The sequence below is a fragment of the Paroedura picta genome, chromosome 7, assembly GCF_049243985.1.
Source record: "Paroedura picta isolate Pp20150507F chromosome 7, Ppicta_v3.0, whole genome shotgun sequence".
In the NCBI taxonomy this organism is placed as follows: Eukaryota; Metazoa; Chordata; class Lepidosauria; order Squamata; family Gekkonidae; genus Paroedura; species Paroedura picta.
In genome coordinates, this window is record NC_135375.1 from 99,535,153 (window position 1) to 99,553,810 (window position 18,658).

General features: G+C 45.6%; 2 protein-coding genes across 3 annotated transcripts in view; both read right to left on the reverse strand.

Annotated features, from left to right (window-relative positions):
* Positions 1-18,658, reverse strand: part of DCTN6 (dynactin subunit 6) — a 240,542-nt gene that overhangs the window by 45,596 nt on the left and 176,288 nt on the right. The window lies entirely within an intron of this gene.
* PRAG1 (PEAK1 related, kinase-activating pseudokinase 1) overlaps positions 1-18,658 on the reverse strand; it is a 77,666-nt gene that overhangs the window by 24,296 nt on the left and 34,712 nt on the right. For both annotated transcript variants that reach the window (XM_077345656.1, XM_077345657.1), the window contains exon 3: positions 12,443-14,196. In XM_077345656.1, the coding sequence (XP_077201771.1) occupies positions 12,443-14,196 (1,754 nt within the window). The remainder of the gene's footprint in view (positions 1-12,442; positions 14,197-18,658) is intronic.

Here is an 18,658-nt window from a genome sequence, read left to right on the forward strand (position 1 = left end):
AAAAATGGGCATAAATTTTGCTGACTGATAACAGAAAAAAGGACAACACTGGCTTCATTATGAGCAGCCTTTCTCAACTTTTTACCATTGAGAAACCCCTGGAACATTTTTCAAGCTGCGAAAAACCCCAGAAGTGGTGCAATCCTGCAGAATGTGGTTGGGAAGCAGAGCTGTGGACACGCCCACCTGGGGCCCCTCCCCTTCCTACCCCTCCAGACTCATCATTGGGCATTTTTTGAGAGGTGTCAACATGACGGAGCTTAAACAGTTCCGCAGGGCCTGCAAAAAGGAGCTTTTCCGCCAGGCATTTGGTTGAGACCAGACATAATCAACAGTGACTGTAGGGGCCCCTGCTCTCCCCCCTGCCCCCCCTCAGAATTCCACCAATATGCTCTGGACCTGTTTGTATTGTTGCACTGTTGTATTGTTTCTATTGTTTATACTGTTATATTGTTATATGGTTACAACTATTAGTTATTATTATTGTAAGGTTGTACACATGTTTATAGACTGTTTTATGTATTGTTCCTTGTTCTTATGTAAACCGCTCCGAGCCTCCGGGGAGGGCGGTATATAAATATAAATATAAATATAAATATAAATATAAATATAAATATAAATATAAATATAAATATAAATATAAATATAAATATAAATATAAATATAAATATAAATATAAATATAAATATAAATATAAATATAAATATAAATATAAATATAAATATAAATATAAATATAAATATAAATATAAATATAAATATAAATATAAATATAAATATAAATATAATAAATGGCCGTATATGGTCGCATCACCCGATAAACAAATTTTAAAATATATATACAAAATAATTAACTCCCACCCATTCAGGAAACCCTTCCAGGGCTGTTGAGAAAGCCTGGCCTAGAGGAACCCTTGACCTTTCCAATTGAACAGGTTGGAGGGAAAATGTTCCAGTGATTGACTGGGGCAATGAGGTGTCTTGTAGTTATATATTTAGTTAAACAATATAAAACACGATCCCTCATAGCCCACAACGCCTCCTTGGGGATTATCCTGCGGATCTTTGGATACCAACAAGGAAGAACATTAAACTTTAACAACATGAACATTGAGCTGTATGTGAAACCGAACAAGAGTCACTGAAGTTCTCACAGCATGGCTGTTATGCACACTAAACTAGATCTTCTCTGTATCGGTTTCCTCTAGTGTTCCTGTGAACTCCTGTGTGGTTATTTTTTTCAGTTCTTCATGTGACTCCACTGTCCAAATGGAGGCTTGTCAGATTTGTGTGTGTGTGTGTGTTCTGCATACCTTTTCCACCCTTCAGTGTTCAGCACGCATTCAGCTCACAGGTTTTCCGGGTTATTTAAGAGTGATATTGCTGCCATTTTTTCACACTCAAGCTGAATTTAGCCCAAAGCAGAAAGCTTAAGTTGGATTTGTGGGGGGCTCCTCCCCCATTCTTCCACCACCATCTCTGATCACTGGTCAGTTCAAAGCTGGGCATGTTCTCTGAAGTGGTAAGGAGAGAAGCTGCTTTGTTTCCTGTAGACCTGGGGGCTGAGACCCTTTCTGAGGTCAAATGACCCTTTCACAGGGGTCACAGCAGGGCAGCTTGGCCGGGAGGGGGGGAGCCATCCACAGAACAGCCTTGTGGGGTAGATAGAGCATTCGTCTGTCTGGAGCAGTGGAAAAGAGCAAGATCGGCATGGTGGGACAAGAGGCAGAACTGAACTGAACCCAGGGGGAAAAAAACCAATTTATATACAATCATGAACAATGGATCTTCATGCCATTGATCAGTTTTGGTTTAATTTCTGTGAAAGAACACTTGCATAATTTTATGGTTGGGGGTCCCCACAACATGAAGAACTGGATTAAGCAGCATTAGGAAGGTTGAGGACCACTACTATAGCCAATTAACAGGAAGGTTCTCCCCTCTCCCCTTCATTGTTTAAACTCTAGGACAGCTTAGGATTTAAAGTTTGTTTTTTTTTACAAGCCCCCCTTCTAGTCTAGCAATACTAAGTGCTCCTCATTAATATTGGCACTCTAGAACTCGCTAATGTGGTTCCAAAATTTCCTCCAGGCTTCTCTTCCCCTCCATGTTCCTCCCAACACTGGTTCACAAAACAGAGGCTGAGAAATGGCTGGCTGCAGGCAGTCTAATCCTCCCACCCCTCACTCCCAAGGAGGCAGCAAAACCCTCAGTTCCCTGGTTTAAAAATACCAGGAAAATCTTTACATGATGTTTTTCTACACTGACTTTCTGCCTCCTCAATGGCTTAGGTGGGAGGGAAGTAGCCTAGAGACAACGAGGTTGTTAATTCAATTCTGGCTTTCACCTAAATAGTATTTTTTTTTCATCCTTCACAGAATTGGCAAAACCTTACTCTCCCCCTTTCATCCTTCCAAGGTCTGCATGCTGAATGGTCCGGTTCACATTTTTTTTGCTCTTGAAAAGCTCACGTTTTAAAAATGGCCGTCCTTAAAGACATGCTACAAAAATAAGTCTGCCCTGACTTTACTACAGGGTGAGTCACCATACCAAGTAAATCTGGGCTTGTGGGTCACCATGCTAAAAAGGCAGGGAATTGCTGCAATTGTAGGGTGGGGTTGGCAGGGTTCTTGTTCTTTTTTAACTGTGTTTAATCTAAATGTCTTGCAGCCGACTTTGTAAGCTACCCTGTGCCACCATTTATAGACAAAAAAGTGGACTAAATTTTAACAAGCATAGGAAACATAAAGAACTTCAGAAGAGCTACGTTAGATCAGATGAATGGTCAATCAAGCCCTGCACCCTGTTTTACACTGAACCCAACCAGTTGCCCGGGACTGTCAAAAATTGGGGACTAGAGGCCTGCAAAATGGAGCTCTTCTGCCAGGTTTACGGTTGAAGCTGGGTGGCCAGGTAGATTGGAGCCCCTCCTATAGAAGTGGGGGCGGCAAATTCCGTCTGTGCCCTGTTCCTCATTCCCTCTCTTAAGATGATATTGGGGAGATTGTTAGAGCTGGGGTGAGTTTGCCACTGTTTTTTATGGGGTTTTATGTATGTCATCTGTTTTTATGTATGTTTTAAGGGGATGTTATTGGGGTTTTATTCAGATGACTGTAACCCACCACGGGCCTTTGGGGAGCAGCAAGCAATAAATTGCTGAATGAATGAATGAATGAATGAATGAATGTGGAGGTTTCTTTGCTCACTATGAACAGTGGAGCATTCTCCAGGTCTCCTGTGGGAAAGACAGCAGCAGTAACTTTTAGGTCCGGGCCAATATATGAAGGGAACTGACTTTATATTATCTAAGACAATAATAGAATATATTCTTATAATAGATTATACTCTCATATGTATCAACAATTACTCTGCTAAGAAAGATGGTAATAACTTCTAGATCAGGATCAATATTTGATGGGAACTGAATATATATGCTAATATGTATGCTAAAAGAGGATGGCAAACTATACTTCATATGTATTAACAAGACAGCAGCAGTAACTCTTAGGTCAGGGCCAATATATGAAGGGGACCGACTTTATATCATTTAAGATAATAATAGAATATATTCTTATAACAGATTATACTCTCATATGTATTAACAATCATTTCGTTAAGAAAGATGGTAAAAACTTCTAGATTAGGATTAATATGTGATGGGAACTGAATATGTATGTTAAAAGAGGATGGCAAGCCATATCAGCTGGTTGCTTTTTTCCTCTTTTACTTTTCTGTAAATGCTTTATATAATAATAAATAATAAAATTACTATGGCGAGTAACCAAGGGATGGATCCTACCCTCATTCTATCACTCTACCGAATAAAAGCCGAACCCTTCTGCTGTCTGAGGAGTCTCCCTAGAACTTTAAGAGACACTTCTATTGGAGCTGCTTAATTTGGAGGAAGTTCTTTGAAGGATAGTTGAATCCATCCCCTCCCATTGATAAACCTGCCCTCCATGAATTTGTTTCATCCCCTCTTAATGCCATCCATGCTCACAGCCACCACTATGCCCGCTGGCAGTGAATTCCACAATTTAATCCTCTATCCATGTTAATACTTCTGTCTGGATATCTGAGCTCAAAGAGAGAATTCCCTTGTGTCGTTTTTGCCAAAGCATAATGTTAGAATAAGAGGCAAGGCGATGTTGTGGAGGATTGCCCTGAGGGGAATGAAAGGGAAGACAAGAATTTGTATGGGAGAACACAGCATTCTTTTATATCATTCTTCCTGGTGATCCTCACTTCTCTTTTCCAAGAACAATATCCTTTAACCGTAGTTATTCTTTGATCTGCCAAATAAATAATCACGGCCTTTGCATTATGACCTCTCCCTTGCCTCTGGAGGCGAATAGTCTCAGCAGGAGAGGAGAGCTTTAAGTGGTTTTATTTAGAGAAATGAAGTGGCGATCTTTGTCTGAGACACACATCTGGTTTTTGCCCAAATGCTGATGAGTTGTTGTCGGAGTTTTTTTGGCTTTCACTGGAGGAGGGAAAGGGGGACTGAATCACTGCTTAAACAATCTGGAACACTCGTTTTATCGTTCTCGGAGAGAAATGAAACATGACTCAAACGTTACATTTGCAGTACAGTAGCCACTCAAGAATGGCATGCAGGCTCCTTTCCATGTGTAATGGCTGACAGCCTGTACTGAATTCCTATGGGGTGCCCCCTACAATACTTCTCCTTTTCCATCACTGCTTCTCTGTTGGGCAGGGGGGAAATGAAGAGCGTTTGTTGGCATCGCACCAGTATCACTTCCAGAGCCAAACTGGAAGTGAGATCATTGCCTTAAAACATCCCTCTAGGATTTGCTCAGAACTTTATGGTTTAAGCACAGAGTTTGGCCCTAAGCCCTGATGTCACTTCCAGATTTATGCTGAAAGTGATATTGCACCTTGGTGCAGTGTCAGCAAGCCTATCCCTATGCCCTAATTTCTCCCAGAAGGTTGCTGGTCATAGAGGGCAAGACTGTGCTTAAGGGGAGAAGCACATGTGATGTCCGGGAAACCATGGCTAGATCCCCAGGCATATAACTGAGTGGCAAAGGTAGCTGAAAAGGAGGGAGTGGACTGGTGAACGTAAAGCAGCAAAAATAGGAAAATAATCCCCCATCTCCGCAGTGCTATTTCAGTGCCGGAAAATGGTTTGGGGGAGGGTGAGAGAGCCCTTCCTCCCCCCCCCCACCCCGTGGCAGCGTTCCAAGCCAGTTAGGACTCTCCTTTAATTTGTAAAAGCCATTCCCTAAAGCTGCTGGGGGACTGCAGGAACCCGAGACCCAAAATGTCCCACATAATCCAGACAGCAGGCCTGGGTGGGAGAAAAGGGCTTCAGGCTACCTCACTCTCCCTCACACAATCTGGGAATCATCACATCCAGGCCTGCTGTAAGGATTATGGGGGACATTTTTGTGGCTGCCTTCAAGCTTGTTGGTGAATGCCCAAATAATTTTTTTTAAGTCTTGGAGGGATTTTTTACAGCTTGTTTTTACGTTTATATGTTTTTTTTTTAATTGGATCATTTTTTATTTTGTGAGCCCTGCTTCAAGCCGATCTTTAGAGAGGCAGCGTATCGAATTCTTAAATAAATATATAAATGAGCAAAACATGTAGAATATGGCGCAGAGATGTGAAGTGTTTCTCTTGTTGAAATCATTCTGATAGAGCTGCCAACTCCAGGTCGGGAAATTCCTGAATATTGGGGGGGGGGGACAGATGCCAGTCTCCAGGTGGGACCTGGAGATCCCCTGGAATTATTGTTGATCTACAGGAGACAGAGATCAGTTCCCCAGGAGAAAATGGCTGCTTTGGAGGGGGGGGGGGACTCCATAGCATTCTACTCCACTGGAGTCTCTCTTCGCCCATTCCCAGCACCACCCCCAAAATCTCCAGGAATCTCCCGAACCCAGATCTGGCAACTCTAGGGGTGAAGCCTGGGAAGGGCAGAGTCTGAAGAAGTGGAGAGACCCCAGCCAGGAATCATCCTCGGACTCCATCTTCCAGAGTAGGCATTTTCTCGAGGGGAACTGATCTCTGTCATCTAGAGATCAGTCATAATCCCAGGAGATCTCCACCCACCACCATCTGCCTGGGGATATTTATGTCACAACATTTTGCAGGTTGTAAATGTGTTTATTGAAATGTGACATTTTTGTTTTTGTAACTTTTATAATAGTGTTTTTGGAGGTCTGCCCCATGAAGGAACCTGTTCTAGGGTGAAACGCACGTGGCCACTCTTTGCATTGCATTTCCTGTCAGGGTGTATTAACATTCCGTTATCCTTCTCAGGATCGTTTATTACTGCCTGTGTGCATTTTTATTGGCTTGTTCGAGCCGCGCTGACGGTTCATATTTGTCTATGTCCGAATTGCATTGTTCATTAATATATTCTTGTTCAAAAACACACAGTGTGTTCTGCGTTATTTAGTTAGGTAGCCGGATTTACACAGACCGTTCAGTTTCTGTTTGCTTAGTGCATGATCTGTGTTCCTTTTGCAGTTTGGTTGACCACCTGGAGGTTGGGAACCCTGTTCTTCTGGGTTATAGTAACAGGAAAAGGCCCAAAAAAGATATCTGAGACAGCTTCTTCTGCTAAAACAGGGGATAGGCCTCGGATTTTAAAAGCCCTTAAATTCCTTTAATGTGTTTTTAAAAAGCACCCATCGTAAGGTTACAGTATTAGGCAAATCTGATGAAAAGGCAGGTGATTAATCAAAGTTGTAAAGACTTTACAGCCTGTGTTTATGTTGAGTAAACAGGAGAATGTTGTTTTCAGCCTCAATCATCCATGAAGCTTGCTTAAGGACAATCTCACAAACTGGAACTTTTATTTAAAAAAAAACACACTGCTTCGGGTCGTGGAACTGAAAACACTATTCCTTTGAGACAGATGACTCAGTTCAGCGAACCGTTTTTACATGTACTCTGCCTCAGGAACCATTCCAAAAGGCCAGCTTGAGAAAGCTGAATGTTACATCCCAGCCTCACCTGAATTCCTGCTTCCCAAGACTCCGGCCTGGCCTTGGATCAGCAGTCCAGCCAAGACGTACATAAGCAGCCAGACAACCGTAAGACTAGGTAAAAGGGAAGCTACTGAGGGACTTCAGCACAATCATGAGCTCAAAATGAAGGAAAGGGTGTGATGCTGTTAATATTCTCTTTCTCTTAAAAATGCACACCATTTAACTTAGGGGTAGTCAAACTGCGGCCCTCCAGATGTCCGTGGACTACAATTCCCATGAGCCCCAGCCAGCGTTTGCTAGCAGGGGCTCATGGGAATTGTAGTCCACGGACATCTGGAGGGCCGCAGTTTGACTACCCCTGATTTAACTGAAGGGGGGGGGAGCCTTAGCCAAACAGGAAGGAAAGGCTCCCAAAGTATCCCCTGTGCAAGCACCAAGTCATGTCTGACCCTTGGGGTGACGCCCTCTAGCGTTTTCATGGCAGACTCAATACGGGGTGGTTTGCCAGTGCCTTCCCCAGTCATGACCGTTTACCCCCCTTCAAGCTGGGTACTCATTTTACCGACCTCCCAAAGTATAGCTGCTCCCAAACGTAGAGCTGTCTTGACTGAAGAAACACAACAGGCAGACAGAGGTAGTCAAAATAGCACGCCAAAGTCCAGATATCGGTTGAAGCACACTCACAGCTTCAAGTCCAAAGGAAAATCCAAAAGCTGGCTTCTAGAGCACAAGCCAGGGCCAGAGACAAAAATCAGTAACGCAGGCTACAAGGCCAAGAACTAACAAACACAAGAACTTCCACACTACCACTCCCTTCTTTGCCCTATATCAGGCTAAACACCTGCCTGTCACCTCAGCCCTGCTCCTGCAAACACTCATCCTCATGGCTGGTGGGAGCCTGTGTTGTGCTGCCAACCTGGCACTGAGCCTTCTGCCTCGCAGCTCCCTTCTATACTTCCTTTTACTCTGTCCCTGTGGCTCTGGCGACAGGAGACACGAACTGGCCAGCAGATGGCTCTCTGTTGCCAACTCAGGGAGGAGGGTCAGGGGGGGCATTGTGCTGGTACCTGGCTGCGGATCCATGTCTGGTGCCTCAGATACTGCATCCTCCTGCAGTGTCTCTGTTCCTGGCTGTGGGTTTGGGTCAGGTCTGCCGGCTGCCTCTTAAAGGAGTCGCCTGCATCACTGGGCTCTGCTGGAGCTGGCTGGTCCGTGAACCCAGCAGTCCGCACACATTCCAGAAAGCTGTCTGAATGGCAGACGCTAAGTGAGCCAGCGCCCCCGTGACAACCGGGGCAGGCTAAAACTGGAATCCCTAAATCCAGAGGGAGGAAACTTGTTGGAAATACTCCTTGCTATGACCAAGCAACTCATTTCCTTTGTGACTGGATTCCTGAATCTGATTCAGCAACTTGGCTTCAGTTCAGCTGTTAGGATTTCCTGCACAGATCCGGCAGCCGTACCCCTGTCATTTCTCTTCCTTCCACTTCCTCTGACAAGGCAAACTCTAAGAACTGGAGCATTCAGGAATGCAAACAAGAGGGACGCAGTGGCCGTTTCCCAGCGCTGAAACAAGCCAGGAAATCCTGAGGTCTGTGTGCCATCCCAACCATCCCTCCTCTCTTTGTAAGGGACAGGAAATGGGGGATTATTGTGTTTGGACCTAACCGCAGTGCTCAGTGACATCTAGATTGGGCAAACTGGTTTATCCTCTTGAAAACTAGGATCTGAATTTCTCCTTCTACATAGCCAACAAGGCCAACCTGAAGAGTCCAGGCAAGCCCAATCCCGTCAGATCTGGGAAGCTCTGGCTAGTACTGGAAAGGTTAACCGCCAAGGGCCATGACGCAGGGGCAAGCAACAGCTGCCAAACAATCGTAGGATCTCCTGGCTACAAAATGCACATGCCATACAATCTGTTCCACTATATATTTCTGGTAAGGACTTGGAGGAGGAGCGTGTCTCATGGTTTAAGTGCCACTTAACACCCACTCAGGTCAGCTGTCCCGCTCCTGAGTGCCTCCTCCTCCAGCTGTTTTGCCTGTGTGTCCAGCCTTCCGTCCCCCACCCCTGACCGCCCCCTCCTCCTTTCACTTCCCTCTGAGGCTCGGAGGCTGCAGATCCCTGCTGCCTGAGAGCTGCCACTGCCGGTGAGTTCCCTAACAGCTGCCTGCAGCTTTTCCAGGTCCTGGGGGGAGTGGGAGGCCATCCGCAGAATTCTTCCACTCCATCCCCCTAATCTACCACTCGTTATATTCCTGAATGCAATGGGATTGGCCCCTAGTAAATAAATGATAAATGAATATTTGGCCAACATGCAACGTCTAAGATGTAAAAACAAAATCAAAAGGCCAAAATTTTGTTTTTGGATTATCTATAACATTGGGAAATCAACGGTGCTGCTTCTTTACATTGAGGTCTAAGATGCAGGCATTTTCTTGGGACAGGGGGTTAATGGGATTATATCGTACTATGGTTTTAATTTGGAATTGCAAGCCAACTTGAGTGGCAAGGGAAGGCATGTGTGTATGTTAAGTGATCTCAAGTTGCTTCAGACCTCTGGAGACCCTATAAGTTAATGACCCTCCAAAACATCCAGTCATTAAGAGCCTTGCTCAGGTCTTGCAATGGGCTATGTCTTCCTCTATTGAGCCAATCCATCTCCTGTTGGGTCCACCTCTTTTCCTGATCCCTTCAACTTTTCCTAGCATTATACTCTTTTCCAGACACTCCTGTCTTATCCAAGGGAAAGGTGGGGTATGCATATTAAAAGAAAAAAGGCTTAGCATACATTTTCTCTGATGGAGGGGCCTGGGTGGCCACATATACAACTATGTTTCCCAACCCTATTTTGTGCAATCCCGCCACTTCTGGGGTTTCCTGAAGTCTGAAGAATGTTTCAGGGGTTTCTCAAGTGTAAAAAAGTTGAGAAAGGCTGCTCTAGAATGAAGGGTCAAGTCTGAAATCCTACAAACTTGTTCTTATGAAGACCAAATCTAAGAATCTCTCACAGGGAAATGAATATAACTATATCTTCGCTACCTAATTTAAACATGTCTGGAAGTGGTACAACCATCGCTTTTAAATTATCACTTACGAAACACTGAAAGCAGACCCGAGTTCTATTAATTCACACGTGAAATTTTAAAAAAAGTGTAACATGGCATGGCCATAGTAATAAAATGTTAGTATTTTATTAGACTTCGAGAAGGAATGGTTATGCTGTATGTGGATAATGGGAAAAATGTTTAAGATTTCCAAGAAAACATGAATATTAACTGAATAACATCTGTAGTCCTAATGTAATACACTGGTCAATTTAATGGTTATGGGAGCAATCATAAGCAAGTCAGAAGCTTTTATTTAAATTTTGATTTTAATTTTCCATTTATACTCTGCCCCTCCCAGCTTGCCGATCGTATTTCGACCTGCTTAGATTTTCTCCCATAACCATGTCCTTAGGACTGCAGCCTATTATGATCATGCCTGCTCTGGGTAAATACCTTAAAAGAGAATGGATTAAATCAGGGTTCCCCAACCTTTTTGAGACTTTGCATACTTTTGGAGCTCTGACAAAGCATGGCAGCCACATCCACAAAACAGCCACGACAAAATGGCTGCCATGGAAGGTGGAGCTAGCCCCAAAATAGTTACTACCAGAGTTACTACCAATAGTTACTATCAAAAAGCAAAGATGCCTGTGGTGTGGTAGCAGCTGCTCCCGAAGCAATGTTTTCAAAAACCAGCACAGCCAATCAGAAATCTTAATGGGTAAAAGCCCTACATGGCCCCGCCCACGTTCTAAAAATATTTGTCTGGTGGAGGCTATGGCAGTGAGGGTTGCGTGCTTTGGCACGCTTTGGCCATCACGGAAGCCCGAGGTGGCCAGCACTGCGGAGGCGGACCAGCTGGCACCTGCACGCAGGTGCAGAGCTCTGCGCCTGCGTGCAGACATCAGCTGGCGTGCTGGTGCCACCCCTCCCCTCAATGCCACAGTGCTGGCTGCCTGGGGCTTCCGTGATGGCCAAAGCATGCAACCCTAATGGCAACTATGGGCACCACGCTGGAGATCTCTGGATTAGATCCAAGTTCCAAGTAGCCTTTCTAATGGTGAAAAGGGAGGAAGAAATTCCCTTTGACTGCCAAAAAAGACAATGCCAGGAATCATAGGCTATTAATGAACAGGAGTCTTGGGAGGCAATGCCTGTGGAACTGAGAGAGGTTGACTGAAAAAATTTGCAAGGCTCAGATACATTTTTTTTTTAAAGATGATATAAATACCCCGGCTCTCAGGAGAACTCTATTTCTGCATAGATGTTTTAGTGACTCCTCTCAGAATTGCAGTGGCCGTGCTTCAGGAGGTACGTAACAATTACGTTGGTTTAAGCACACCCTCTTCAGATTGTCATCTGAGGACACACTGAAATCAATGGTTGTAGAGGGGGAGCGATCATACAGGCCTGCCCTCCCTCCCTATGCATAACGGTCAAAATGAAAGCACAGTCTTCAAAATACATGCAAGTAGGATCCGTTTTTGTGGCTGGGAATGCTGCTTTCCCCAATCTTCATGGGGACAGGACCTGTGAGCGTACAAAAGGCACACACACAGATCTTAAAGCCCACATTCCACAGATTGTGTACACGCCGAGTTGGGGCTGGCCCTCTTGTTCTCGTTCACTCTCTACGTGTCTTGATTTCAGCGTATACATCAGGCTTTCTGAACCAGGGTTTCATGAAACCCTGGAGTTTCTTGACAACCCTGGGTTTCCAGAATGGGTGGGAGTTAAATTTGTATATATATTTAAAAATCTGTTAAACATGACCGGGTGATATGACCATATATGGTCATGTCGACTCACCCACCCCTCCCAAAATGGCCAATGATGGGCCTGGAGAGGGTGGGAAGGGGAGGGGCCCCAGGTGGGCATGTCCACAGCTCTGCTTCCCAACCATATTCTGCACGATCGCGCCACTCCTGGAATCTCTCAAAGCCTGAAGAATGTTTCAGAGGTTTCTCAACAGTAAAAAAAAATTAAGAGGCTGGTATAAATGTTGAGCAAACAGTTCAGTCATGCAGATAAGCTTCACAAATCTGTGTGATATTTCCCTCACAATTAGCATATGCTGGATACTAACCCCCCCTCCATCCCTGTGATTTATTTCCAGCATATATCATGAGACAGACAAATCAAAAATAAATATCTGAAAAAAAAGTGCTGTTTCCCCTGGAATGGGGTGAATGGCACATCTCTGTCTGCCTAGTTAATTTGGAACCCTTTTTATCTACCTGCCGTTCTCTACAACGGGGGTAGACAAACTGCGGCCCTCCAGATGTCCATGGACTACAATTCCCAGGAGCCCCCTGCCAGCATTCGCTGGCAGGGGCTCCTGGGAATTGTAGTCCATGGACATCTGGAGGGCCGCAGTTTGACTACCCCTGCTCTACACCCAGCATGCATTCAAACCCCCTCATTCGGGTACCTGAATTGTTTCTTTGGAGGTGGAGGTGGGGGCGCAAAGTCATCCAGGTCATTCTTGTCTTTAGGGAACTCAAAGGCAAAGGAAGCCGATTTGCTCATCCCGCCAAGCTTATTCTCCTGCGCAGGTTTTCCCCTCCACTGTCCGTGACTAGGAGGAGCGTCTACCCCGTTCTCCACTTCCGTCTCCTCGGTCTTTCTCGAGAGCCCGTGCTCGTCTTCCTCTTCCTCCTCTATCCTGCACTGCTTGCTCCAGGACAGATTGTAGTATTTGTGTCTTCTCTCAGAATTGGAGGCTGACGGCCCTCTGTTTGGATCCTCTAAGGAGACACTGTTCACAAGAAGGGAGCTCGGGGGCCCAACGCCTGTGCCGTCCACGCCATTTTTCACCACGTCAACATCCTTACGGCCACTGCCGCCACCGGTTCCCGCCCCAGGAGAGCTCACCGACTGTGTGGCAGGCCCTTCGTTTCTGGGTGGGCTCCCTTTGGATAACTTAGGAGGAATAGCAGGGCCCTGACCGACCACAGTCTGGTCAGCCATCTGCCCCTGAAGGCCAGGGCCGCTTTCTTTCAAGCTCATTTCACTGCTTTCTTGAGGCCCTTCGGCGGGCTCAAAGAAAGAGGGCGTTTTCCCAGTTTCTGAATGAGAGGTGGGACTCACGCAGGGCCACTGAACCCCGACGGCGGAGTCTGGGCTGCTCAGGAAGATGGTCCTGTTGTCGCTTTCCGTGTGGGCAGCCATGATGGTAATGGTGGCAGCCACTTGGGTGCCAGAATCTTGGAATTCCCTCTCAGAGCTCAACTGGCGAGGCCTTTCCCTCCAGGGGCTGTCGGCTTGATCTTTAGAGGGGCTATAAGCTAAAGTGCCGCTGATCGGATGTGCACCGGAGTTCCCCAGCTGCCCCTTTTTCCTCTTTGTGCTCTCAGCATAGATAGGCTCGTTCTGGGGCAGGCCGCCCTGGCAAGCAGGCAGCTGTCCTGCGGAAACGTTTACGTTTTCTGCACGCTTGCCTTCGATTTGATCAGGTGCCCCGTCCAGAGGGCAATCAAGATTCCCCCGGCTCAAATCAACAGGCCTGCTGTTTGGCACCAGCGGCTCTGTTTCGGAGCGTAAGCGGCTATATATGGAATTCTGCGGATGTTTCTCCTTTTGAAGGTCTGACTCGGGATCCAAAGCCCCGTTTTCCCCTTCTGAACTGACTGCACCGTCTTGCCCCAAAAGCTTCAGACAGTGATTTTTGCTTTCAGGCCACGCCGGTTTTGTTTCCGTACTTCCTAGGGTCCGGTGGACAAGAGCCTCTCCGCAGCAGTCAACAATGGAACAATACTCTCCCCCTTCACTTTCGGAATCCGGAGAGTTCAATAGACCAGCTCCATCTTTATCATTAGCGTTAGTTAATGCTTCCCCCCTTTGGCGTGCGGGAGGGTACCCAGAAGAGTCTGCGGCTGAATGAACGTGCCTGTCACTAAAAACGGACGGCTTGGGACAGAGGCCCAAATATGGCAAGGACAACATCCCTTTGCCTGGCACTTTAGTTCCTTCCTCCTGTACGTCCGCCTTAAGTGGAAAGGTCATTTTTCTCTCTGACTTGCTCGCAGGACCAACCAAGGAAGGGCCATACGACGTACAATCACTTGAAGGCTTCTGACCGACCGGCTTCCGTGGTCCGTGGCTGCTGAAAGGGTCTATGTACGCTCTCTGCTCTTCTCCGGATCGTAGGAAAACATGCTTTCCAGGTGCCAGTCTCCTGCTGACCTGTGTTAATGAAAGAGAAATATATTCAGGCTGCAGGCAGACGTTTTTAATTCTCAACATTTTAAATGCTTCAGCTACTTGAGGGCGAAGAAGAAATAGAGAAAGTATCTCAGAGGTTATCCTCCTTTAAAAAAATGTTGTGTCTGATCCAGGGTCGAGCACTTGAAACAGACCAGTGAGATAGGAAAGGACCTTTTACACTGAAATCAGAAGGCCTTTTTGCCCAGTGGTGCAGTCCTCAGTGGAGGTGCACCATTTAAAGTCTGCTGAAGTCAAAGAGCTTATGACAGTTCAGCTCTGGTTAGGACTACACTCTAATTCACACATGACCATTCATTTCACATTCACAGCAAAAGGTTACATTGCCACGGATCCAGTGATATGCAATCAAAAACTAATGGATTAAGTACAGTTCCAGTTGTGCAAGATCTTCTACAAAACCTAGTACTTTCCTCCCTACATATTATATTTCCTAGAAATTGGTTGCACAATATGTTGACCCAGCAGAAATGAAGGGAGTTTGACTTAGGCCCTTTCTTGCATTTCCATCTGTGCCAAGAGCCTAAGTGCAAGTAGAAATCTTGCACTGGATCTAATCCAGCCTTTCACAACTTTTTTACCATTGAGAAACCCCTGAAGCATTTTTCAGGTTTCGAGAAACCCTAGAAGTGGCACGATCATGCAAGATATGGATGGGAAGCATAGCTGTGGACATGCCCACTTGGGACCTCTCCTCTTTCCACCCCCCCAAGGCCCATTATTGGTCATTTGGGCATGGGTGGGTCAATAAATGTTTAATGCATTTTTAAAAAATATATGAAGAATTAATTCTTTTCGGTCCTGGCCCCTACCTGGTGGAATGAGTCCCCGGAAGAGCTGAGGGCCCTGTTGGAGCTCTCTAGGTTCTGCAGGGCCTGCAAGACGGAGCTCTTTCGCCAGGCTTTTGGTTGAGGCTGGGCTGAATACTGGATGATAAAAGGGGGTCCTTCCCTGCCCCTGTATAATCTGGACCCCCCCCAGGAGGGGGCCTATCATTGCCTCCAGAATTTCATCTGATTTACGACTGGCATAGCTAGGAACAGATTAATTGAGGAAATTGGGCCTAATGAGGGATTCTGCGATCACTATCTTTGCTATTTTTGCTGTTCTTATCTGTTTTAGATTGTATTTTATGGGTTTTTAAATGCTTTTACTGTGTTGTGAGCCGCCACCAGCCAGCTTGTCTGGGAGGGATGGGGTAAAAATCTAATTATAAATGAATAAATTCCCACCCTTTCAGGAAATCCTTCCAGGGCCGTCAAGAAACCCCAGGGTTTCATGAAGCCCTGTTTGAGAAAGTCTGATCTAACAATTTGACTTTACAACTAAATAATGTAATAAAGGTTTACTTCCTCTAAATGCCAAATCTCTTCAAGTTTATAGCACTTGTCCTTCTTGTGCTTTTTGCACTAACGATCAGAAGCAGGATCCAAGCAAGGGAACAAGCATTCACACTACAGCCTTAGTCTCTCCCACTGAAATTCGTGAGCAGTACAATGAGTTTCATTTGGCTGAAGGATGCCTACCATTAACTCTGTCATTCTAAGTACATTACGTAAGACAGGCATTACCTCACCTCAAGGTTGTCAACAATCAGGTATTTTGCCTGCCCACTTGGTAATTACTGCCTCAGGTGCAGAAAGTACTTCTTTGAATAAACCAGGCATTCTGACTCTTAAGGTTTTAAATAAACAGGGCATATTAACCCAGGAGGCTTTCAAAACGTTTCTGTCCATGAGCCGCAGGCTTTGATCCGCTAGGTTCTGCCCCTTGGTGAGTCAAACCCACAAGGGTCTCACCAAAACCCACAAGGCATTTTTTTTACAAATCACACGCTGTCAACCCTGTTTTGTCCTTTTCTTTGGTCTCTGGAGGCCATCCTGCAACCATGACCCCTACAGCAGGGGTAGTCAACCTGTGGTCCTCCAGATGTCCATGGATTACAATTCCCATGAGCCCCTGCCAGCATTTGATGGCAAAGGCACATGGGAATTGTAGTCCATGAACATCTGAAGGACCACAGGTTGACTACCCTGACCTACAGGTTTCCCATAATTCCTGGTGCATTGAGGAACAAATGATCCACTGAAGAAATGGAAACCTGAGAGGGACCGAAGGCCAGTCTCCACGTTATGTAAAACCAGGATGCCTGGACAAAGTAATCCAGTATTGTAACAGTGGTGGCCCAGTAGCTTGTATGTTCGAAAGTACCCTGCATTGAGCAAGCTAGCACATCAGACTTAGTGTAATCCTTAACAGAAGAGCTAGTTTACCACATGCAGGAGTTTCCTTCCTTTTACAGGGGAATTCATTCAAACATTATGATTTTGGGGTTCCCAGGTCCCCCCTGGCCACTGGTGGGGTATGGGAGAGGGGTAAGGTTGCCAGATCTAGGTTCAGAGTTTGGGGATGACAGGGACATCAATGGGGTACAATGTTATAGAGTCCACCCTGCAAAACATCAATTTTCTCCAGGGGAACTGATATTTGCAGTCTGGGAACGAGCTGTAATTCGGGAAAGATTCCCCAGGTCTCACCTGGAGGTTGGCATCCCTCCCCTCCCTCCATCTTCTGCCTGACGCTTACAGTTCTTACTCTGCTGTCTCACTCTACATAAAAAGGAACAGTTCTCAGCGGATTTATAACAAAGGCTTAGATCTCAATGAGAAACTAGTAAATTATGTCTGAGCTGTACCACTTCAGACTGGAATTGAGGGCCTGGGTGACTAAGTGCAGCTCTGTTATAAACAACATTCCCTGGAGACATAAAAGCCAAGTGTCAGAGCAAGGATTCTACTCTAGCTTATTCCTCCGCAAGCTAGTTTTGTATATAAAAGGGAATGCTTTTTAAATTGGATCATTGCAGAACGTGGCATGGACTGCAGTCTGGATTGAGACAGACATTTAACTCCTCTCTGTGAGAATTAAGCCTGAGGAACAGGTTTAAACTGATTAAACACCAGGGAAGAATGAATGGGAAAGTGAGAAAACTACTCACTGAGGCTACCAATGAGTTGTTGGCCATTTTAATGCTAATACAGAGGGCGGAAACTGACCAAGGTTCAGGGGCAACGGATAATTTCTCCTCTCTCCATTCATGCTGTAAAATGGCCCCATCACTACCCTTACAAAGGTGTCAATGTCCTTATCTGTAAAAGTGGCATTTGGTTTATTGAAAAAGCAACAATAGCAGTTCAGAAGGCCTTGTGTGAGTGTAAATAATCTACATTAAGGGAAACATTAGAAAGAAGCACAAAGAATTATAAGCCATCTTCCCAGGAAAGATAACCACCTTGCTTGGGTCTGGGAAATAATTTATTAAACTGGCCACTTGAGCCTGCCACCTGTGGGGGACTTGAGAGGACAGCTGTCAAAGAAAGTATGATGTCACTTCCTGAAATACCACCAGGTTCCCTGGTGATTCCTAGAGACAGGTTTCCCTGGAAATTATTTGAGTCCTCTCTAGGAAACGTGAAAACTCTATGGTTTGACCACAGAGTCACTGGTGATCCCTAGAGAGGTATGATGACATGGTTTTCCCCAGCTGGCTGCTGGAATGGTGGAAGGCAAACAACAACCCTAGGCAACTTCCTCGAACATTATACAAAAGTGACCCAATATGTGCATCAAAATCCTTTACATCCTACCACAGAAAGACCTGATGGCTGCATTCCCTTGTATACTTACATGGAAGGAAGTCTTTTTATCTCAGGGGAACTTAAACTCTGAGGAAACGTGAAAACAAGTTTGACATGACCTTTACTCGTTTCACAATCTCCTCCCTGCAGCAAATGCCATGGAAAAAATATAGGCTTGGGTCCTTAAAACTTTGCACAGTGAAGTGTGGATCTTTCTCCACCCTACACAGCCTTCTGTAGGCCAAGAACCTTTCTCCACAGGAAAATGTCACTCTCTTAGCTCAGTGGAGAGAGGGCAGATACTACATGTAGAAGCTGCATTGGTTGCTGATTTGCTACCTTTTACTGAAATACTGGAATGATAAACAATGACAACCAATAGAAAAAAAAGATTTGAATATGAGGACATAGGAATGCAGTGGCTGATGGGTTCAAGAAGCACAGGTCTTTCCTTTGGTCCCTCTCCCTTCAGCAGCCCTTTCTGTCAGCCTCCAGGTGTGGCCTGGGGATTACATCACAAATCCAGACAACAAAGATAAGTTCTCCTGGAGAAAATGGCTGCTTTGGAAGGTGGACTCCATGGCACAGTCCTTCACCGAGGTCCTTCCCCTCCCCAGGCTCTGCCCCCAAATCTCCATGAGCTTCCCAACCTGGATCAGGCAATTTTAATCCCCTGTACCTCACAGATGTGCATCTACCAGTGTCTTCCACTGATTGATCCCTGGATCCTATTTAAAATTAAAAACCGGAGACTATTTTTCCTGATAGAACAAGGGTATCCGCTT